Genomic DNA, 23,311 nt, shown 5'->3' with positions numbered 1-23,311 from the left:
CTGTTTTTCCTTTGTCTGTTACATCTCTCTGCTGAGGAGTGAAGAAGCTGGTCAGGCAACGTGGCCGTGACTGCTCTTGCAGCTCACTTGTCTTCCCTACCCTCAGGGAGACAATTCGCTTTTATTGGAAGGAAGCGACTGACCCAGAAAGAGAGACTGTGCTGCGTATATTGTTCTAAAATACACAGTAAAAAAAGAAGTTTAAAGCAAATGAAAACCTAAGCCGTTTGACTTCCCCTCCTTAATCCCAGGAGAACAGCTTAAGCAGGAAGCAGAGTCCTGCAAATGTGTCTGGGAGTCTCTGTCATGTTTTGCTTCAGAGCTCCTTGCTGGTGGAACATACAGGAAATATTTTCCCACCTATTTATGGGGAAGTTATTTGTAGGACTTTGTCAGTGCTGACTTAATGGCCATTTTTAGGTTAAAAGGGAAATTTTGTCTTTGTACTTATTTCACCTTATTTTTTTAATTCCACTGACCATGATGCCATTTGATGCACTTTAGATAAAACAACTATACAGCTCAGTTGCATCCTTTGAAATATGAAGTTAGATTGAAACTGAGTGAAATACACATGGAAGTTTTCTCCTCTTGCGGTCTAGTACATAAATTCTTGTATTTTGAAAAGTAGCTTGTAATTTGAAAATGCAAATAGCCTGTGATACTGTAATGAGTCATTATCTGACCAATATTGATTCTTTCTGTTTAAGCAATGAAAAAAGGTTGAAGAGGGCAGGGTCCTGTAATATCTACAGCTATGCTGAGAGTCAATGATATGTTTTCTTAAGTGGAGAATGGTATTTTGAGTGAAGACTGCCATTGAAAAAGCAGTCTGGAAGTATTTTAGTGTGAGAGGGCTGACTTCAGGGAGGGGTAATGGCTGAGGATTTCCAGTTCCTGGAAAAAAATCCTGAAAGATCTATAGCTGCAACTATTTTGTCTTGGGAAATTAAAAAGAAAATAGCCTTTAGGCAGCTTAGCTCAGTGTAGCTGCTCCCTGATCACAGCCTGCAGCTCAAGCTTTCATTCTTCGGTCCCAGCAAACCACATCCTCCCAGTGCCACCATGCAACTGCGCTGCGCTGGAAGGCTGTTCTGGCTCTCGGCAACATCTGGACACTGGGAGCTCTTGCTGTCCTTGCAAGAATGTGCTGGACGAGAAGACTTCAGAAATGCTCTTGTACTTTTTGAGTTCGACACTGACTTGAAGTTTTTACTGTCCTTGTAACTGCCGCGTACTAAGGTGCTGGTCTTCCGTGGCTGCTGTTTTAGACAAACTAGCCTTGCAAAATGAGAGCACCAGGCTTGTCGACTGCCTGCTCCAAGTCTTTGAGTTGTGTAGTTCATCCTGTGAATTTAAGAGGAACCTCCTCTCCATTCCATTGATTGCCTGAACATCCTTTTAATTTGTTTATTAGATAGTGACAGTGAAGCTGTTGGGGCAATCTTGGAAGCAGAGAAGGAACAGGTGATACCTATTGTTTAAATTACTGACTTCTTCCAAGACAGAAAGGGTTTCTTACCTTTTGGCTGGAAGCTGTTCCTCTAGAGCACTCTCTTTTAAGGGATAAACATTTATGAAGGCTAAAAACCTTTTTTTTTGCATTTCTGAGTTGGGCTGTATAAATTGATTAGATCACTGTCAACCATCTGCAAAATGTCTTATTGCAGCAGTATAGTATTGCAATGTTTGTGTTATGTGATTTAGCATTTGGACAGGCTTTGGCATATGCAATTTTGAATGTGTCCATAGCTTTTTGCCCAAATAGAATTGCTCTGAATATGCATCTTATCAGTGTTGCTCATTGCAGGCTGATCTCCTCTCAGAAGGCATAAAACGTTGCTATAAGATGAGTCACACAGTTAAACAGCTTGTTGCTTCCATGGTGAGACGCACCCTTGCTGTGTGTGCCAGCAATCACGAAACTCCTGGCAAATACCCTGTGACGTGAACTTCTTATGGCCTTGGTAAACGAAACGCCCGTGACACTCGCTCAAATGCATTTTGCTTGTGGCTGCTCGCTGCGTTTGGGTATGAAAGTCCTACTTCTCCCAAGGAGCTCCTCAACCAAGGCTTCAGGGAAAGGATGAAGTTGCTGCATCAGTGTAGGCTGTTTCAAGGTGAAATTAGGAAGGAACTTAAGGCTACAGTGCAAACTTCTTGTATTGAAGTAATCAAAGACATCAGAATATTTCATCTGACCTACTTTGAAATAACTTTTTATCACAGATCGCACTGTCCCTGTGCTGAGCTCATACCAGAGCTTAGGAGGTGGCTGGGGTGCCTGAGCTTTCCACTGTATGATACTTTCTCATTAAGAAACAATTTGCAGGCTGCTTCTGTTAGTGTGCCTGTAACTTTGCTGCTGCAGGAGTGGGGATGCCCCAAAGGGAGGTTGGAGCAGGTTCTAAATCCAAGGATTTGCTTTCCCTCTTAGAACAGAGGAGAAGCGATAGGAAGTGGTTGGGGAAGGATGGACAGTGAGGGGTTGTTTGAGGGATACTCCCTTCAGTTGGTAGATCTCAATACCTCCTTAGCACAAAGGCAACAGCTGCTGAGCTTGGCACATTTGTCTTCAACTTTTAACTGAATTAAATATCTGAGATGTGGATTTTGATGTGGAAAACTGGTCCTGTCGCAGGGGACTGTGGTTCTCCCATTACTCTTGCTGGCTGCTACCATGTCCCTTTTGGTTTTGATGAACAGAATTATCACATTTAAAATTGCCGCAAGAACATTGAAGACTTGTTCAACTGGATTGTTTTAGCTTCAATAGCTAACATCTGAGAAACGTGTGTGTTAGGATTCTTAGGAAAACAAAACACAACACTTTAAGCTTTTCATCTCTACACATTTTAGTGTGATGATGAGAGGGATAGGGCATATGCCTTGCATGTGTAAAACGCTTTGTTTTCCAAAGGAGAGCTTTGTTGTTAGTTGGAGATAGTCTCGGTCTTCGGCGTGATGCAGCACCAACCCTTTGGCTTAATCCGTCTGACACTGGAGTTTCCCACGAATCTCTGAAGCTGCTGAATGCTGTTAAATGTGCAGAGTGACACGGTCCAGGCATTTAAAAATAAAAGCCTGTAACCTTCACTTGCATGTGGAAAACCTGTGGGCTGCTGTCCCTCTGTCTGAAAAAAATTTGGGAGGTCTTGCTCAGGCAGGAACGGGCCAGTCCTGAGCAAAGTGTAATTAAAAGAATAGAACTCTGTGTGCTGATGTTGATGTGCAGGAGCAGGGGGTTCCGCGGTTGTCTGTGAGCTTCATGCAGGGCAGCAAGTGTCCTTTGGGGTCTGCTGTTTCTTCTGGAGTAGTCCTGAGTTCTGAAGCATCTTCTGTAGGAAATGGGGTGCCACACTGAAAATGTAGCTCATAAATAGCTGGGGGGCAAGCAGGGAAGTGACTCAGCTCTGACCCACAGACGGGAGCTAAACCTGGTTGCAAGAGGAAATGCTAGGTGACAAAATAAAGGTGTTTCTGGAATAAGGATTGATTATTTTTGTTGTTGTCTTTTTGTTTTCCTTTCCACAGTCCTCCTCAACAGTTTAAAATAGTTTAAAGAGAAACAACTCTGGGCATGTTCTTCAGATGGTGCTGCAACCACCGTATTTAAATACAGTGCTTCAAAATGCGGTATGAAACAGTTACCTAGCTGCCATATTATATTGTATTCCTGAGTGAAGGGTAAACCTTGAAATGACAGCTTTCTCCTTTGCCTTTTAAAATTGCAGAATGGTTGACAAAGACTTAATTCACTTTCTGAACAAGTGTTTTTCTTGTGTAACATCTACCAAGTTTCATTACTGGGAGTTTCCTCTGTTTTTGTTTTCAGCTGAGTTGTGCATATGTGGGGTAGCGAGCTTGTGACTTCAAAAAGTGAAGTGAAACAGGACAACTTAGGCTTTTTTGTTCTTTTTTGGCATTTCTTCCTCGTTGGGTAGTATTGTGGTTGTGCAGCACTTAATAGAATGTGTAAGCCTGAATTTCGACAATTAAATGAATCTCCCCTGTTGTGTGGGTCAAGTGTAATATTGCATAAACTTGTCAGTACGGTTGCCCATGGAAATCATATATTAATATGTTATCTCTTCCTTTTTGTGTCAGCCTGCCCCTGTGTCCATCAGCGCTTTGCCGTGTGGTGGCTGGGAGTGAATTGAATTGTCCTTCTGTGCAGCTGCTGCTCTGCTCCTGGATCTTAAATAAAAGAGATTATCAGGGCAAGCTAATATGAGCGTGGCATATTTTCAGATGCCTTCCCAAAAGTTGAGCATAGTTATATAAACTTTAAGGCAAGGGAGGCACGATCAGTTAACGTTTATAGTACGACTGGAATAGAGTTTGTACAGTCTTAGTGGGTGAAATGAATATTTTTCACATATACTTTACAGATCCCTGATCTCAACTCGTGCTTTCTGCAAAGATAACAACTGTGCCACAGGCTTCTGCAACCTACACTTCTGGTCTTTGAAGTGGATTTTTTCTCTTTTACACATATACCAGAAACTGTTCTTGTCTGGAGAAAGCTCTGTTTAACTCAGATCTGTTCGTGTTGACTGTAGATAGCTGAGATGGTTATTTTGGGGCAGTTTCTATCTGATTCTGTTATAAGTAAGGAAGTTCAAACTTGACTTCCCCTTGAGGAGAAGGGAGAAGTTTTACGTCTTTTTACTGTTTGAGGAGAAGATGTCATGAGCCAAAATAGATTTTTAAGCTTGAGGGATTGATCACGTCTTGATTCTAGGCTTGAGATGTGCCTCATTTAAAATAAAGAAAAAAACCCACAACCAAACACAACCCCACTCCTTCAAACACCCCCCCCAAAAAACCCCAAATCAACCCTAAAAGAAAACTCAAACCAGAACTACTTAGCTTGAAGTTTAAACTTGCAAGTTTGGTTTTAGGATAGGTGAGCACAGAAACGCCTTGAGCCAAAGAGGGTCAGCACGAAGATGGCTTGAAGGGAGAAGCAATCCGTATTTGTCAGAATTTCATTTGCTTGCTGTGAAGCAGGACACCCTGAACATACTTGACTCTTCTTAAACTTCGCTTTGATGGCGAACGCTTCTTTGCACATGCTGTGGGAAATACTGAAAAACCCCAACGTGATTACGAGATATCAACAGGGTATTAGTGAAGAATCTTTTCTGGGGGCAGAGGATGGGAAGTGATTCGCAGCTGACTTCTGATAGCAGGCGGCTTTGCCAACGTTGGCGTCGCTCCGCTTGGCTTGGTTTCAGTGCCTGTGTGTGGTGTGGAAACGCGCTGTGTAAAACGTGAGAACCTCCCGCTGTGATAAGGAACCAGCAGCTCTTCCAACAGGTGCAGCCTTTAGCTGGAGTCCTGAAGACGTTACAGACACGTTTGTTGCCGTGAGCCTTCGGTATTCTCAATCTCAAAGTGGGAAGGAGTGAAACAGGCCTGGCCTGGGCCTGTTGGGAAAGCAGAGCTTTGTGTTCTGGGTTGCACTGCTATGATAAGAGAATTAGAAGGCGAAGCTGTGCTCAAGAATCTCTAATTCATGATGGTGGCTCTGACTGAAATGGAATAATCTAATTTTAAAGGGTACTCTAAACCACTAAAGCTTTATAAATATTAATTTTTCTTCTTTTGTTTCCTAATAAAAGGCTTTTATTCATCAAATCACTGTTTATTTATTAACCTGACAAACTAATAGCAAGCTCTCTTCTTTCAGTGTATGCATGTGCCATATCACAATTCTACTTGTCACTGTAATAAGAACTTCATTCATCTGCTTTAAAATGTCATTGATAACAACCTGGCAGTGGCCCAGCTTGGAGCAAGTTAACTACAAAACGCTGCATTGTAAACCTTCCTGAGAGTACATGCTACATTAAGTCTAAATTTAAAAAAAAGAAGGGGAGAGAAAAATGTGCAGACTGATCTGGGCTGCGTACAACTGCCAAGTTGCTTCAAACCTCTGGAAAAAATGGAGTTCTGCTGAAAATGGCATCATTTGGCATTAAGGGTGCGTTCTGCTCACTTTAAAACCTTGAAGGTGCCCTGCATAAGTCTCATCTTAAACTGACAGGGAATGTTTTACTGAACCACAAGCAGCTAAATAAGAGCATGCACACATAAGGATTTTGTGATTTCCTTTAGTCTCTTCTTTCTTCGACTGAATGCCCAGGATAAAAACTAGACTGAAAATAAGTCACAAGCCTCTGGGAGTTAACCGCTAGTAACTGTGAGGCAGTTTGTCTCGGTTACAATAACCTTCCCCGACCTCAACTGCAGTCTGTACACCAAATGTCTTTATCCAGCTGTAGGTTCATGCAGCACAAGCAGCGTGTGTTTCACACACTGAAGTTCAAGTGCTTGGTCCTTCTGGAGACACCTGAGGCTTCTCTGGAGGCACCTGAGCTGTTCCTTGCTCTGGCAATGCTGTGCATGGGGCTTCGCACTCACGGCAGTTCAGGGCTTCTTGCCTTTGACTCTCCTGTTCTTTAAACTATTACAAATGCAACCTGTAGCCTGGATGAGGGTGAAGTGAATTGCACTTGAAACATATTCAGAGCTTGTGAACTTCTGTGAAGGAAGATCCTGTGCTACATGTGAGGCACTGTGTTTTCATACAGACCCTCACTGAACTCTCTAGTCTCGCTGAACAGTTTAACAGAACGTGGAGCTCTAAGGCATCTTCACCTGAGGTCTTTTGGGAGCAATGTAAACGTGCAGTCAGTCACCATGGTTCTCATCTTGCGCTCTAGAAATGGGAAAGGTTCGGGCAGTGTGATGAAGGGCTTGCTCAGAACGGATGAGTGTACAGTCCCATTTCTTAACTGGAATGGGGACTTGTAAGAGTCTTTTAAAAAAGCTACAATTTCATGCTGCTTCATTTCTATGGTTTTTTTTGTTTTGTCTCTTTCTTAAGTATAGTGTATGGACAGTGCCACGGGTTAGGGAACACTTCAGCTTCATCTTCAGAGACTATTCGTATGTAACCCTCTACTGAAGTCAATGGGCGTGGAGGTAAGCGACACTGAGTGCTTTCTGACAACACCACTGCCACCCACTCTGTAGCCTGATGCACACAACGCTCCTTGTACTTGAGCATTGTTTTTCTCAAAAAGAGTCGCATGCAGTCACACAATGAAGACACTGCTTATTTCTGTAATGCAAAAACCTATTCCTACGTGTTGGTGCAAAGTGCAAACACCGAGCATCAGAGCGCGGGAGGCTTCACAGATACTGCATGAACACTTGCCACCCAACTTCAGTGATGTCCCTGTATTATGTCAAAATAAAACGCGACTTCCCAGTTGGTCTGTGAGTGAACGGGATTTGAATGTAGGGTTGAATGTTACTGCCTGAAGCTTTTGTGCTGCTGATGCCCAACACCTTTTGCCCTGCTATTGTTTATTTTTACAACTGATGAGTTTAGCCTCTCAATGGTTAATCATTTTATTGCAGCCAGTCAGAATCAGTGAGAGTTTCCTGTTTCCTTGTCTTTCGGTTGATTTCCTTTTCTGTTGAAACACGACTTTCTCTGTTGAAATAACTTAGTTGCTGCATTCTTCAGTTTCCATCTAAAGGCTTTAAGTGGAGGGAAGGGGAACTGCCCGAAATGGCCTGATATTCTCACAGACATATTGACAGCTGGGTCTGGTGGCTAAATTGTTATGATAAAACACAAATTCATTACTTGATGCTGTTGAAATCCGCTGACTTTTCTCTACTCCTAATAGAAGGCTTTAAAATATCCAGCTGCAGACTGAGCCTCTCCAAGCATGTGACACTGACATCAGTCCTAGAAGTGAGGCATTGAGCCGCCTCCAAACATGAGCTCATTGGGTGATATTCAATGCACCGATTTAGCAAAATATTAGCTAATTCGATTATACGATCACCTGTACATACTCTTTGAAAGGTGGAAATTCATGCCAGTTTTAGCTGTTGTCATTCCAGATATCAATGTTATAATCCTAAAATCTTTTTGGTAGGATGCTGTGGTCCCACTGTATGTTGGGAGCTGAGCTTGGCAGAGTCCATCTCTAATTGCCACTAATTTGCTCCAAGACTTGCCAGTTTCTTTGCTTTTCTTCTGTCTTCATCCCTCCCATTAAGTTATAGGGAGTAAGAGTTTAAGACTCTTATTAAGCAGGCTCTCTTAATAGAACTTGCTTAAATGGCAGCACAAAAAACCAGCTGTGTCCATTCCCAGGAGTCTGGGTAGTGGTTCATCTTCAGCCAGACCCACCACCCAAAGCAGAGTGACTTGTCATGACCAAAATAATATTAAAACTTGGCAGAACCATCCTGGAGAAAAGCTTCTGTGTGCACTCAGCTTCCTCCCCTCTGTAGCTTGAGCTCAGCAGTAACCGTGTATTTTCTCTTATAATCTGCACAAAGTTGTGCATTCAGGCAGCACATCAGAGCAACAGTGCCCCCGAATAAACGTTATCTTGTAGACTTGAAGAAATTCTGTATTTACCTGTAATTACAGTAGGTGTATGTTCTAGATGTTAGTGTCCAGGCATCTCAGCATGTGCCTGACTATTTATTTATTTGAAATATGGGCACAACAAGAAACAGTAAGTTAGAAGAAGAGTTTCATGTGAATTTGTGCAGAAACATTATCTCCCTCCCCCCCCCCAGTATTTTCTGCCTGTTATTGCACATTACAGGATTGTTTGGTTTGGATGCTGCTTCCTGCTGAATAGAAGTCTTTATTGAGCTGGCCATAATATTGCTCTTTTCTTTCAAGAAATACTGCTGCTAACTTAAGACAGAGGAAGGTGCTGTATCTTACAGGGATTTAACAGTGTTGCCTAAATTATGATCTAAAGAATTACACTGTGAAAAACTGAACGGAAAAACTGCTGATAATGTATACAGGACGTTGAGATGACGAGAAGCTCTTAAAAGCCCTATGTGTAGAGCAAGAAAAGAAGCTGGATTTGAAGAGCAAGCAGCAGAAAATTAGGTGGTCAAAACTCTGTTCCTGCAAGAGTAAATGACCCCTTGGAGTAGCCCAGGGGGCTGGTGGATGTGAACTCATGCTCCATGTCTGGGGTGACGTTGTCTCTTCCTACTCCTTGTTCACAAGAAGCTGCCATGTTTTCTGAATAAGCTTCCAAAACATCCTTGGTGGGGAGGACTGGGATGACAACGTATTTTTTGCATCTAGAAAGTTAGGTACAGCGGTGACTATTCAAGCTGGCTTAGTGTCTGCTGCCTGATTTTTGTTAACTTTGGGGATCATGCAGGTGAGAAGTGAGGTCTTGGGCTAGCACTGTGCAGTCCCTCATCATGGGCATGCTGCAAAATGATGAAATAAACTTCTCTCTTTCCCAGTAAAATGCCTGCGGTACCCGCATCACTTTGACGTTTTCATTCGTCTTGATTTAACAACAGCAAGAGTTGTCCAGAATACGTGTAAGGCATGGAAATGGAGACCTGAGCCCCATCCATCCCCCGCTGGTGGTGGGGAGAGAGGGAGAGGAGGAGAACAGCTTCATCCCTGCCTGTTTTGATGCTGAAGAGCTCTCAGTGATTTGAAAAGGGGGTGGGGAGGGAACCAGATGCTCTTAGGAAGTTCATACCGTTGTTAATAATGTAATTCACAGATGGTGGCGAAGGCCTTGAAGAGGCTTTCAGGCAGTACTTATGCTCTGTAACAGACAGATCATCACATAAGGCTTCGCAAATAGAGATGACTTAATCCCAAGGATGAGTCTGCTGTGATCTGTTTGATAGTGGCCCTGCAGATCATTGTAACATTTTTAGCCAGTGAAGAGCCTTCAGGATCCCAGGATTGGACAAATTCCTAATTAAATTGTCAGGATAAAATGTCAGTATGGCTTTGAGACTTTTCCTGTGAAAGTGGCTCATACGAAATAAAACCCAAGTTTGTTTGTTCTGGTATGGAAATCAATACAGGCTGTAGAAGTGTGAAAATCAGTTTGTACAGGGCCATCGTACTAAGAGGTGGTTCTGCTTTTATTGGTTGGAGTTGGAAGCAGACCTTGTACGTTTTCTTCTGAATAGCTGTCAGTACTTCTTGACAGCTGAGGAGAAGGATTGGGGGTTACATGTTGATTTGGCTGGAGGGGGTCGAGTGCATCCACTGCACACTCTTGCCTATAAGCTTTATAGCACATGAACAGACTCCTGGTTTTCAAATGTGCAGAATCAGAAAAGTTTTAGCTCTAGTCTGTGCAGTTAAATTCAAATATTTGTACGTTTGTGACAGCCTTATTGATAAGGTCTTCCCTGACTGCTGATCACCTTTTTTATTTGATGTAAGCCTTGCAACTAGAAGTATATATTAGGGCATTCTGAGCAATACTAGCTCACTTCTCTAGCCCTAGAAATCCTAAGTTTCAGATAACACGAGAACTTTGCTGCTCTCTTTTCAAGTGTGGCTCCTCCCTTCCTGAGATATCTTTCCATAATGTTTTTTATTATTATTCTTAACTTCTTAAAGTTTAAATTGTGTTAGTAAATTGGCTTCTTGTGATGTTCGTCATGTGATGGTTCATGAGCCCTGAAGAATGTGCTCCTGTGACTTCAGCCGTGTATCTGCCCGTACCAATGCAGGGATCATGTGTTCTTGTTGGTGTTGTGTTTTGAGCTAAGTAGTGAAGGGGGTGGAAAAAAGGGGGACTATTCGAGGGCTAAGATACCAGAAATTCTCAGACTACTTAATTTGTGACCTTGTTCACTAGTTAAATACAATCCAGGATTTTCTGCCTCTTCCATATTTTCACAGAAATGGTTTCTGCAGTAAGAGCTGGGTTTTTTTTCTTACTATCCTTTTCCAAAAAGAAACAATCCCTTGGTAAGGGGTGTGTGCTTCAACCAAGAAAGCTGGAAATCACCTACTCTGTTCCACATTTTGCGTATATCAGCTGTGGCATCTGGAAAGCAATATTTTTATTACTGCAGTGAAACAAACAAAGTAGAAATGACTGTATGTGTGCCAAGAGTTTACTGTTTCTCCATAAGGGCCAAAGGTTTTGAGCACTGGAAGTGCTGTTACTGAGCCTGTGCACAGCTCCCAGCGCCGGTGTGCGATGTCTGTGTCCATCCCGCCTCCGCACAGGGAAGCCTGGCCCTCCGAGGGCTGAAGACTGGACTTCATGTTAGGTTTGTTTTAAGCCATGCTTTCAAGCATGACCATCCTTTTATTTAGCTTTAATTTCCTCCCTTAACACTGTGTAATACTGTTTTTCACACACACATGTGCTGCTACTGCTGTCCAGTGCTCTGTTTCCACTGCCTTTGGTACAGCGACTGCTGTTGGATATAAATTGATGTTCTGAACGGTTTCAGGTCAAGTCTTTACAGGAGAGGTGAATGTCAGCTGAAGGTGTTTAGGGCACCGAAGTCTTTGCATGTGGATGCCCTGGCAGTAACGCTGCCCATCTTCAGTAGCTTTTGGTTTTCAGCAGATGGGCTGTGCTCTAGTCCACATACTATTAGATTTTTTTGACTTTTAATGTCTGTGTGGGCTAATGCATTTCTTCAGATTTGAATCCAACATCGAAGTAACATCAGTTGCATTCACTGGTTTTTGTATCAGCTTTTTTCCTCCAAACTGGATATTTTTTCTCAGCTCTGACTGTACTATTTGTTGCTTCATAATTTGGGGCTTTTTGCTTGCTCTTCACATTGTTTTAAAAAGAAAAAAAACAAACCACAACCCACACACAAAACTCTGTTTGCTCAGCTCATACAGCATTTCCACTTGGCTCAGAAGATGTGGATCTGTGAGCAGAGGGAATCCTCATTTGGCTGGTCACCCAAGTTTTCTTCAAGAGCATTAGAAGGATCTACAGCTTAAGTTCATCTGAGGGCTGACCTGCTCTGGTTTTAATGAGATTTATTATACATGTACCTTTTGGATTCTAAGGCTTTGATCTTAAAAATGATCTGTATAAACCTGTTAGCAAAAGCAAAACTGTTGACAGAAAACTGACTCTTCACACTGAATCTGGCCTGTCTTGAGATTATTGTTTTTTGAAATGAAAATAATATGCCTTGTGCCATTGGCGTGCAACTTACATGTGGCGTTTGGCTAAGTGTTTGTATTCATACTTCCCTTCTCAGCTCCTCCAATCCCTCTTCTCAGAAAACCACATTGATAAAACCCTGATATCGCGGCTCAGGCTTGGAGAGGACAGAACAAACCTGGATGTTACAGTCAATGGGTGATTGTTTGTGAGCTTTATGGGTACAGCTGCAATCCTAATGCATGTAAGAGAGATTGGGAGGCTGGTGGATCTTGACCAAACACGAGTGTGTATTTTTCCTAAAATTGTCTTTGGCTTTCATAAGAGCTCGACAGCATTTAATAATTTGAGCTTTGTTAGCTTAAGAAACGTGGGAGTTCTTGACTTACTCCAAAACAAGTTCTTGTGAAGCTTCAGCTTTTCAAATACCTGTGGGACTCCAAGGCCTGGAAGGGCATCCAGAGGTGCCGGCGGGATGCAGATGTGCACTTGTTATCGCTGAGCGAAGGCAGCGCTGGAGGGCGTGGGCAACACGAGCGGGGAAACTGGTGTGTGGATAAGAGATCTGGGTCAGCCTCCTCAGAGCTGCAGGACACCTGAGATGCTGCAGTAGCTGTGTTTAGCTTTGGTGACTTCTGTAGCTGTGTTTATATCTCTGTGAAGATGCAGGTTGAGGGGCCCAGAGCAGAGGTGGCCAGTGACCGCGGTGACTTGTTCCCTCGGGATTTGGAAAGCCTAGTGACGCGGTGGTCTCTTGAGCTGTGAAGAAAAGTGTGGCTTGTCAGTAAGAGAATTCAGTAGCTTTCCTTGCGCTGGGTGTTTGTACATGCAGCCCGCAAATGCCTTGCTGGGTGTAACGCCTTTCCTTTTTTTTTTTTAATAAGTGTACCTATTAATGGCAGCAGAGTGCATAATGTAGTCTTAAAATAGCTACTCCGTGAATGCAGAAACATTCCACTTCTGACTAATCGGCCATTCAGAATGAGCATTTAAATATCCACCAGAGTCTGAGCGGCAGCTTTCCAGATCTGCGTGAATGGAGTTAGAAATGTAATGCAGCTCAGAGCTGTGCAGGCATCTTGCTCCTTGCTTTGTCGTCTTACACGGAGATTAGCAGGTGTGGGGTAACTGCTGTAGCCTGGGAAGCAGAAGCATATTCTGCTTGCTGTGTCCCTGTGGTTAGACAAGGAAACCGATGGGGTTGTTCATTCTCACTACCCCCGAAACTGAGGATTTTGGAAGGACTGGGCTGATAAACTGTCCTCAAAACCAGATTTCTGCTACTCTTGGTTGTGAATGACCAGGAGCACAAAGAGCTGCTGGTCCGTGTCCTGGCTCCGGTGCCCAGCTGAAGAGCCTGGCAGGCACCAGGGAGCACACGTGCAGCGTTTGCTGTTCCCCAGCCATGTGTGTGGTTCCAGAGCCTCTGGCCCAGCTTCACGGTGGGAATAAGACACACAGACACACGGGGGGGCTGCAGGGGCAGGATCTGTGTGCTCCGGCGGGTCACTGACGGAAAGCCTCTCCCAGCTTAAGGCTTTCTCTTGGAACTGCTCGCTGCCTGCCCGGGGGGACAGTGCCAGGTTACACAGGGCTCCCTCCCAGGGAACAAGTGCAAAGGGACACGCTTTCATACAGCCGCTTGTCCTCGCTCGCTCTGTGCTGTAGCAGGGAGTGGGCAAGACTCTTCTTGGGATTCCTCTGCATTTTCACTGGTTGTGTTTTGGTTATCACGTGGGGCGAATATACGTTGTAACTGCGTTAGACTGTTGATGCCTGGTGCTCATGGTCTGCGTGCCGGGCTGTGCTGCCCGCTCCGGGAGCTGCCTCCGCTCTCCTGCCCAGGGTTCAGTGCTGAGGGACCTGGCTGGGCCAGATCAGCCAGGCAAAGCCTAAAGAAGTGATTTTTCTTTTGCTGACCAGTGTTGCTTTCCCAAATACCCCACAGCCTCTGTGACTATAATTGTATAGCCATCTCATTTAGAGCTGACCTCGAAGGCAAGTTCTCCTCTCCTCACAAAAAGAAGGATTTTCACATAAGGGCTTACACTGGTTTAAGGCTGCTTTATCTTAGTATAAACCTGTTTCTAGTTATCTTAAGGCAGAAAGCGACTGGGGGATTTGGATTGGACTGGATGATTGATTCCTGCTGACTTAAACAATCCATAAGGAGTGCCTTTTGCCTTTACCTAGCTAATCTTGATTTCCTTTTCTGGCATAGGCAGTAAGTACTTGTTCTACGTTCTCTCTTACATCAGGACAAAGGAAGCGTCAGGCTCTGAGCATTGGCTTCTGCAGCTCCACTCTTCAGGTGGTTATTTATGCAAGGCACCAGCCAAAGGCAAGGGAGAGTTTTAACTGGATTAACCTCAAGAAGAGAGTGTGGGGATTTAGGGATTAAGGAACCAAAGGCAGCCAGCAATCACAGACTTTGAAGCAGCTGTAAGAGAGCCCGTCTCTATAGACTGGAAATATGGTCCTTCCTTACCTGCCTAGTGTTGAGATTGGCAGCATTTTTCCCTCTGAGGCATTAGAGAAAGTGGTCTTAGGGATGCAGGGTTTTTTCTCCTCAAACTTGTGTATTGATTGGAAACCGTTCATAGCTGGCACCTCTGTAAGAAAAACTCTTGAAGTGCTTTGGTGAGATCTTAAGCCTGGCACTCAGAAGGTGTTTTGGTGGCTGGTTCCGAAACATCTGGTTTCGATGGACCTGTAGCTCTTCTAACTTCGTGCACTCCCCTTTTACACATTCTACCCTTGCCCTGAAGTGTTTCTGTTGTCCCATATATTTTTTTCCGCTGATGCTGTTACGCATCCCCTGCAGGGAAAATCCTGGTAGATTACAGGATTGATAGAAAGATTGGGAGGCGCGGGAGAGATCAACAAAAACCTGTTACTAAGGAGACATGAGTTCTAGCATTGTGTCTCTAATGGCCAGTCTGCCGAAGGGGAAACAGATGGTACAAAAGAGACCGGGATTATATAGACAAGTACCACAGGGCCACAAATCTGATGCATCTATTGAACTTCCAGGGGTCAGGCGAATTCAGTCTGGTGCCAAGACCACTGTGGTTCCTTTGCCTTTGGCACAGCATTTCTGTCCTGTCATTAAAGGCTGTTCTGGACAGGGGGCTTTTGCATGGGCCATCCCTGTTCCTGGGAATAGCCACGTTTGGCACGGAGAGAGTGAGGGCAAGTGGCTGTACGGAAACGTGTCCCCTTCTGACAGTGATACTTGCATCCTGAGAAGGGAAAATAACCAAACATAACATTCTGGTTTAGTACAGTTTTTTCTTCTGTTACTGATGTACACGTGTAGGAATGTGACTTCTATCCTGGGAGAATGGGAGCACGGTGGCCGCAGTCGCTCCTGGCTTTTGGCACAGCCTGGCCTGTATTGCAATAGAATGTTGTGCAGAGGTTTAAATCTCAGGGGCTGCGGCCCCTCCTGTGCCTGCTGTCCCTGGAGAGTGTGGAACAACACCGCTGGTCTGGGTGGAGAAATAAGCAAAGGCAGAACTCATCCTGGCCGAGGACAATCAATGCTGGAGTCACTTTTGCAAGAGACTAATTAAGATCTGCTTTTCTTGTATTTAACTTCCAGGCTCTAGAGAGTTTTGCAGTAAACAGGACACTGATTTGTTAATAAATGGAGAGCGCTAGATGACTACAGTACTGGAATTAATAGCTTGACAGCATTTCTTTTTTTCCTTTTCTCTCCTCCCACAGCAATTTGGACTGATACCCAAATAAACAATAACAAATAGATTTTTTGGAGGAGCTGGCTGGGAGAAATAACAAAAGTCAAGGGGCAGTCGTTATGCAACTTTGTTCTACTCCTATTTGACTCATCCAGAAAACCCTGTTCTACTCCTCAGATTCATTTTCCTTTCTTTTTTTGTTCAGCCCTTGTTGGAGGAGGTGTCGTTACATTTGCTGCCTTTTTTTTTGGTCCCTCGGAAGCTGCTTAGAGCCGTGGATCTCCAGCTGGCTGTGGGCATGCAGTGCGGTGGGAGCACAGTGAGCGCTGTACTGTGGAGAAAGCATACAAAGAGCCTGTAAACCAGCCTGTATCAGGCAACAAAATGGTTCAGCGTGTTCGCTTAAGTTCCAACAGCATGAGACTTATACCTGGGTGTATTTTTGAAGATGTGAGCGGTTCTGGGTAGTTTATAACCATTATGTGTTAGTTTTAGTAGCAGGGGTCCCCTGGCAGAAGTGGGGCAGCTGGGAGCTGTTCTGCGCCCCGGGGATGGGGGATGTGAACATGGAGTACGCTTCGTACCTTGTGATTCTTTCTGCAGCGTCTTGCCAGGGAATATCTTCAGGCGTTCCTTTCCCTCTGCTCCCCCGAGACTCTGCGTCCTGCATGTACAGCAAGCTGTCCCAGTAATTCCTTTTGAAGTTTTGCCTGAAACACTCAGGGCTTTTTTTCCTTACCCAAACGGAGGGTAGAGGTGAAAAGACTCTCCTGCCAATTCCTCTTCTGATACAGTCTAAACTCCTGCTGTTAAACCTCTCCCAGCCGCTTCTGTTCTAGATCTGTCACTGCGATGGAGCAGAGGCTCCCCGGCTGCGCTCCTGCCTGAATCGGGTTACGCAAGAGCAGCCCGCGAGTGCCAGCGCAGATGCTGCTGCATCCACACACGCTGTACAATGGGCTTCCTTGGATACATCTTTTTTTATTGTTTTTCTCACAAATGCTAGGTAACAATTTGCAACTTCTAATTGTATCATTGAGCACAGATTCAGATTAATCAATGTTAAGAATTTGAAATATTAATGACTTCCCCTCCATATTGCTTTCTTAGAGGTTGAGTATCATGGAATTTGAAAAGACTGAGCGTTGCTCTGCTTCCTTCTCAGAGCCTTCATTTCACCTTCTTAAGTGTTAAATAACTCCCCACTTTGAAACATTTTTTCATCCAGAAAATGATTCTTTAATTATTGTTGTAGTAGACCAAAGGCAATTAGAGTTCACGTAGGTCATGAAGATTCTGCGCTGCTCCTAATTCATCCCCCGTGTCGTACGTTTATTACGTAAAGGGCAGATCTGACGGGAGCTCGCGGGGGTTGGATCTCGGAGGAGCCGAGTGGGTGAGAGTCTCTTCTGACGTTCTCCTCGTGGGTTGGAGCCCCTTTGCTTTAAGGGAGAGCGGCTGAGCCCGTGTGGGGCGAAGATGCGGTTTGAGTGTGTCTCATAAATGGCTGCATGTGCTTTCTTCTGCGTGGTTTAAGGCAAAGTGTCAAAATGAAAAGCTCCTGCCTGGTTATGCTGCTGCTGACCCTGAATTAGACTTTTATATAGATATAAGCTGCACTGGTGCAGCTTTATTCTGTAGCTACAGTTATGACATAGATAGGAATGGTATCCAGATAGCTCTATGCTTGTCCCATTATGGGAATAATATATTTCATATAAGATGCAGGTGAATCTGCATTGGTTTAGTGACCCTACTACACGTTCTGGGAAGAGTCAAAGCTCTGGAGTTGTAACTTGAGCTGGTCCCCTGGTTTTCATGGAGATAACGGCAGCAGGGATAGAAATGCGGCTGCTGTGAGTGTGCACCAAGGTGAACTGGATGCGAACAGGAAGATGGCTGATTGCAAGACAAAGAGCCTTCCCTGTGCAGTGTACCTCCCTTCCTTCCACCCTCCTCCTCTTGAATAGCCCTTCAGTACGAGGAGTGAAAACCAACCCTTTCCATCTTCCAAAAGCACCTTTAGTGGGTTTTGAATGGGAAACTGGCTTACTGCCTTAAACCAGAAGCTGGTGTTGTCTGGTCTATGTCCTTATTCCTTGTAAAGTGTAATAGTGTCGCTCATGAATGATAAAAGATGATCAGCTGCAGTTCCAGGTCTCCACCTTCTCTGCATATGGCTCATTAGCCTGTTTGCTTTTCAGGCTCCTTCAGCCTTGGTTAGTTCTAGCTGGTTTTTAATCACTGCAGCAGTTGAGGAGACTCTGTCCCAGCTGGAAACAGGCCCAGGTTCTAAGGTGAAGGTGCCAGCCCTGGGTGAGGAGCTGCACATGGCCCTGCTGCTCCTGGGAGCTCTCGAGGGCACTGGAAGGTTGAGCAAGGTCTGTGGATGAACAGGTAGCGACCGGAGAGAGTCCGAGGTGTGAGTGTCCATGCTTTCTAATTGCATAGGGACAATTTAATGGATGTAGATGTGTCACCCTGCATGAATGGATAATGAGCGGCTGCTCATTGCGGTAAGCTGTGGTGCAGGGATTTCGTTTTAATCACAGCCTGTTTGTTGTGTAGAAGCCCTGTCCTGAGATTCACCCGCATACACACATGTATCTGTGACTTGGTCTCAGTCAAACCATCCCCTTGACGTCAGCAACAGCTCCCAGTATGAAAACTGGAGCTTTGGTGCTTGTGTGTAAACAGCGAGTGAGTTTTCTCACACTTGTCCCATTACCGTAAGCGTTTATTATTGTTGTAGGGAAACAAATGCTTCTAGATTTTAAGATTTACAGTGGACAACTTCATTAACTTTGCCAAAAAGGAGATTAAGCAGGTATCTTCAAGATGCTGGGAGGCATTAAATCTGGCAAAGCATCATAGTTATTTCAAGTATCTGCCTTTTCTGTCATAGTTCCGTGATGCTGAAAGGCCTTTGAAAAGTTAGAGGAAAGGTCTGAACAGATAATACATATATTTTCTTTCTTGTTGTAAGGTCTAGAGATGATCTGCTACTACACAGGTTTAGAGAGAAGTTATGTATGATACTCTTTCAGTGTAGGGGTATTTAATATGAATGTGTATCCGTGATGTTTGTATTATTTTTTCCCCTTGGGTGCGTCCCCGTGATTAAGGCAAAGCTGTTGTACTCCCCATCAGGCAAGCTTATTTCATTGCAGAAATTCAGTTGACAGTAATCTCCTTTATAATCTGTTCTTGTGGTGTCGTGTAGCAGGCTGTGTCACACTGGATTTCTCATCCTGACTCTTGTTGTACCAGTTGGAGGCTTCTAATTTTTGTCTTCAAGTGTCTGAGTTTTATTTCTGCAGTTTTCAGTGAGGCCCAATCTAAACAAGGTTTGCATACATCTCTCGGCTCCAGCAGGAAGATGAAAGCTTTCAGAAGGAACTTGTTCTTTTCTCTCTCTAGAGCAGGAGTGCATTGTCTTTGACCTAAATATCCCAATTACTGACACAGCAAAGTGATAGAGAAAACAATCCCGAAGGAATGCCAACCTCCGAATGAACGCTCGGCTGCAGACAGCTATTGCTTCTGTGGAACCTCAAACACAGAAGAACCGCGAGGAGGAAAACAGTGTTCATTCAAAACACTTCATGCAAATAGCGATGGGTGAGGGCGAAACGGCTGGAGAAAGCTGCTTGTTTACCCCGTATCCCGGTAGCTTTGCAGAGGTAACAGCACCATAAAAACACAGCGCAGTTCCACTGTTTCCCATTGGCAGCCTGGTTTGCTCAGCTTTTATGTCAGACTTAAAGGCTTCCTGATAGCAGCTTCTATTTTTAAAAAGCGTTTGATGGCATATGTAAGTATTCAAAAGGTGCTTATGAGCTCTAGGGTAGCTTTCTGGAGCATGCTAGGTGACTTTCTTTTAATTAGTTTCATAATTTCTAATAATGGTGAAGGTTAACCATCTCCAGAGACCAAATATTCTGAAGTGAACTGGTTTTCAGTTCAGCTTTGAGACCTGTCCTCTGTATGGGAGTACTTGTATATTGCTGCCGAGAAGGTGGTTTCCATAAAATGCCAAATAAATTGGTTCCTACAAACTGCTGCAGGTTTCTGGTTGTCTTTGTTCTCCACGTTGCAGCTGGGGAACTTGTAAACTCTGGTTGCCTGTTTGTTGGTGGTCAAATCACCCTTTTTAGTACCAAACTGGTACTGGACACAGGCTGGAAATGGTACCCGGTACCATTCCACATCCCCCTGGAAGCTCTAGCTGGTGGATTTGTGTGTAGTCTTGGACTTTTTTGCAAGGAAAAAGGGAACCTTTTATCAGCCCAGGTTTTGGAGTCAGCCCTTGTTTCTTTTACCAGCCAGAGTGTTGTTGCTGGCACTTCAGCCTTACTGCAAATGCAGTATGTGTGGGCTTTTTGCTAGCACAGTTTATTTAAGAGATTGATACAACTCAGACTACTGTATGAAAGTCTCTCTGCTACAGAAATGTGTAATAGATATTTGGCAATCTGACTCGAACATTTGTCTTACTTTGTTCCAGCAGATGATTTGAGATTATTGATAGGACCAGCCTTGTGCAGGGTCTGCTGTTGAATAGGCATCTGTCAACTACATCATCTTGGAAGGTGTTGAAATTCAGTTCTGTGTGATCACATCCCTGTCCTTTGGACTTCACAGGCCTCTATTCATTTGCTTCTTTGGGCACCTAATGCCAGTCCTGTGCAGATGTCAGATACCCCAGGGCATCTCTAATGTCACCTTGTGCATGTGTCAAGAGTTGAGCCCTAAGGAATCTGAAGTGGATGCTCTTATCTGTAGGTGAGTTGTGTTGCATTAGAGGAGAGGCTGCGGCTGCAGTCAGGCCACCTTCTCTGCAATACTCAACCACGCTGGGTTACCCACACGTTGGGTAATAGCGGAGGAAGGGTGGCTTTTGTACCGGCTTGCTCAATACTTGCTGACACACAAGGAGAACTCTCATAGGGAACAGCTTGCAACTCGCTGCACGGCTGTAACCTAAAGAAAGATACACTGGAGAATCAGTGTAGTGTTTGCATGGTTTAACAACTGGATCGGTGCCTGGATGCACAACCTCTGATTTGACTGAAGCAGCTGCCTTCTCCCCAGGAAAGGTCATGTTCAGCTCAGAGGCGCTTAGTGTGTGTTTGAACAACTGGATGGGATCTGGCCAAGGAAGAGTGGGCAGAGAACTAGAAGATTGCTCATTTAATTACAAGCCTTTTCTTTGTGGTGCCTCCTTTGAGACTGGGTCCAGAGTTGTTCACATGATGGTGGCTTGATAATGTTAAGTGAAAAGCCTCTCTGATGGCATGGCTATGGCTGAATCTTGCTGCGGGTTTTGGGAGATCTATATTAACTAAGTTTCTGTTGTATAGATAAGAAGCTGCCAGTTGCACTTCCCTAGGAGAGGTGAAAAGGCTTCAAGTTCTTTGTCTCATGTAGTTTCTCACAAAATAGCTTCTGCATTCCTACTCTTGCACAAGGCCACTCTGCCCCTACTAATAAGGATCTTTTTAAAAACAAACAATACTGACTTTGAAAATTAAGAGCTTCGTGAAATGACAGTAGTTTCGCATCCATCTCTTGGTTCTGCCTTCCCATGAGGAATTCGGGATCACTCACTGCTGGGGGTTGTTGTGCAGAGGATTCCTGTGAAAGGGAAAAGTGTACAGAACACTGAAAATAATGAAGTTGCTCATCCAAAAAGCAACACCCAGCCAAGATTTAGAAAATGGAGAAGGGAAAAAGTTCTGTAGTGTCTGAAGTGTGTATGTCACAGCTGTGAGCAAAACGTTGACTTGCGAGATGAAAACTGCAATCTTTGTGCTGCCCAAATTGTCAGTGCTCTCTCGATAGCGACGGCTGTGACCTCTCAGCTTCTGATAAAAACACTTCCCAGGCATTGTCTATACAACCGGGTATGTTGGCATAGAGTCATATGTAGCAACCACTTATCAAACTGGAATCTCTTTTAAGGTTTGAAAGATATATTTTTAGGGTGTAGCCTGTGTGAAATGTTCCTTGGTTAATAGAAATGTAGTGAATGTGAGATGCATGACTTGTGCTAATAATCATATCTCTTACAGTAAAAGAACTTGCTGTGATGTTCCTGATGTTAAATACAGGCAGACAGCTCCAGTCCGTCTACGTAAGAATGCAGATTGAATCTTGTTTATCATTACATCAGTCTGCAAAAAGGAGATTTGTAGGAGCAGAATTGTTTGCGTGACATGGAGTGACTCCCATTGTATAGAACAGAATAGCACTCAAAATTGTCTCTCCTCTCCCTTGCCCTTTTGATGACAGATAGTTGGCAGCGGATCAAAGCACAAACAGGATTAATGTTTTGCATATTCTGTCCTACATGGCCTGAAAGGAGCAGAGATGGAATTTTTCATCTTTCACTTTAAACGGCATTTAATATCGTGGCCTAGTTTAGAGCTATGCGACTCATTCCTTCCATTTCCCCCGAGGCCTCTGTTTCTGGTCAAGGAAAGCAGGGCAGGACTCCCTCTGGAGCTCATCAGTGCTGCTCGGCTTCCTCCGCCTCGCGGGCTGCTGGAGAGGCTGCTCTGAGCACCAGAGATCTGCAAATCGCTGCTGTGCCTCGCGCTTATTGCTGTGGTTACAGCACGGGGAACCCATGGCAAGATTCAGGGCTCTTGCTGCCACCAGTGCTAAGGGTCAGTGTCACGGGTCACATCTCCAGATGGCTGGTTTCAGTGTCCAAGGATGCTGTGCACGCGTGTTTCTTCTCCAAGTGCGAACTGCCTTCTCAAAGATGTCCTCAGAAAGGGATGTTTCCAGATGTTGAGCCACTTTTTGGTTGATGAATTGTTGCACTGGCAGCAGTGCTTCCTCCTTGTTGGAAACGAACTGAAAATGGCTGGAAAATGTGAAGGTGCTTGTTTTAGTTGTTGTGTCAATATTGGAGTCATTTCCTTCACCCAAGCTTGCACTTGGCCATGCGTTGGACACTTCTCTGTCCTGCCCTCCCCTCTAGTGGGGTGACTTGTCATTGCAGCTTAGTTTTGGCTGATGGTTAATAAGGTTTTTGTGATGTTTTACAACTGCAGAATTACATGGTGACCAGAACAAAGTGCAGAGAACTGTAGGACAGGTATGGTATACACTGGATGGTGACATGGATTTATGGAAGAGGAGAAATAGTAGTGGTGGGATGTGCGAAATATGGAATATCTTTCATACTGAATGCCCTCTGTCCGTGAGAAGGTGTGGATGCATTTGCAAAGGAGATAGTTGATGGGGTGAAGATGATTCAGGTATCTAAGTCTGACCACTTTGTAAATACCAGGACAAAATATGAGACGCAGGGAAGCCGCAGGCTGCAGGCGGTCAGAGTTGCTGGTGAGAGGAGGAGGAGGAGGAAGCTACTGGAGATGAGAGAAGGTTGGTTTTGTTCCAGGTACTGGCGATGGATCTCTTGCTCAGATTGCACTTGTTTACAGTTCTGTAATACACGTGTTTCTCACACGAATCTGATACATTTATGCCTCATATTAAAGAGATCCTGTAAGAGCTTCAGCAGAGACAGGTGGTGAGGGGCTGGGCCCTGTCTGACCTCTCCACGCTGAGCTCTTGAGGGCTGAATTGTGAGTGGAGCTGGGATAATAATGATCTGTG

General features: G+C 44.4%; 1 protein-coding gene across 2 annotated transcripts in view; it reads left to right on the top strand.

The window, feature by feature from the left end:
• SSH2 (slingshot protein phosphatase 2) overlaps positions 1-23,311 on the top strand; it is an 84,779-nt gene that overhangs the window by 3,418 nt on the left and 58,050 nt on the right. The window contains exon 2 of one of the 2 annotated variants that reach the window (XM_071816989.1): positions 6,901-6,993. The exons of the other annotated variant lie outside the window; for it this stretch is intronic. Within the exon in view, the coding sequence (XP_071673090.1) occupies positions 6,982-6,993 (12 nt within the window). The 5' untranslated portion in view covers positions 6,901-6,981. The remainder of the gene's footprint in view (positions 1-6,900; positions 6,994-23,311) is intronic. 2 annotated transcript variants of the gene reach the window in all.

This window comes from Patagioenas fasciata, chromosome 19 (assembly GCF_037038585.1).
Source record: "Patagioenas fasciata isolate bPatFas1 chromosome 19, bPatFas1.hap1, whole genome shotgun sequence".
Lineage (NCBI taxonomy): Eukaryota > Metazoa > Chordata > Aves > Columbiformes > Columbidae > Patagioenas > Patagioenas fasciata.
This window is presented reverse-complemented; position numbering and strand designations above follow the sequence as displayed.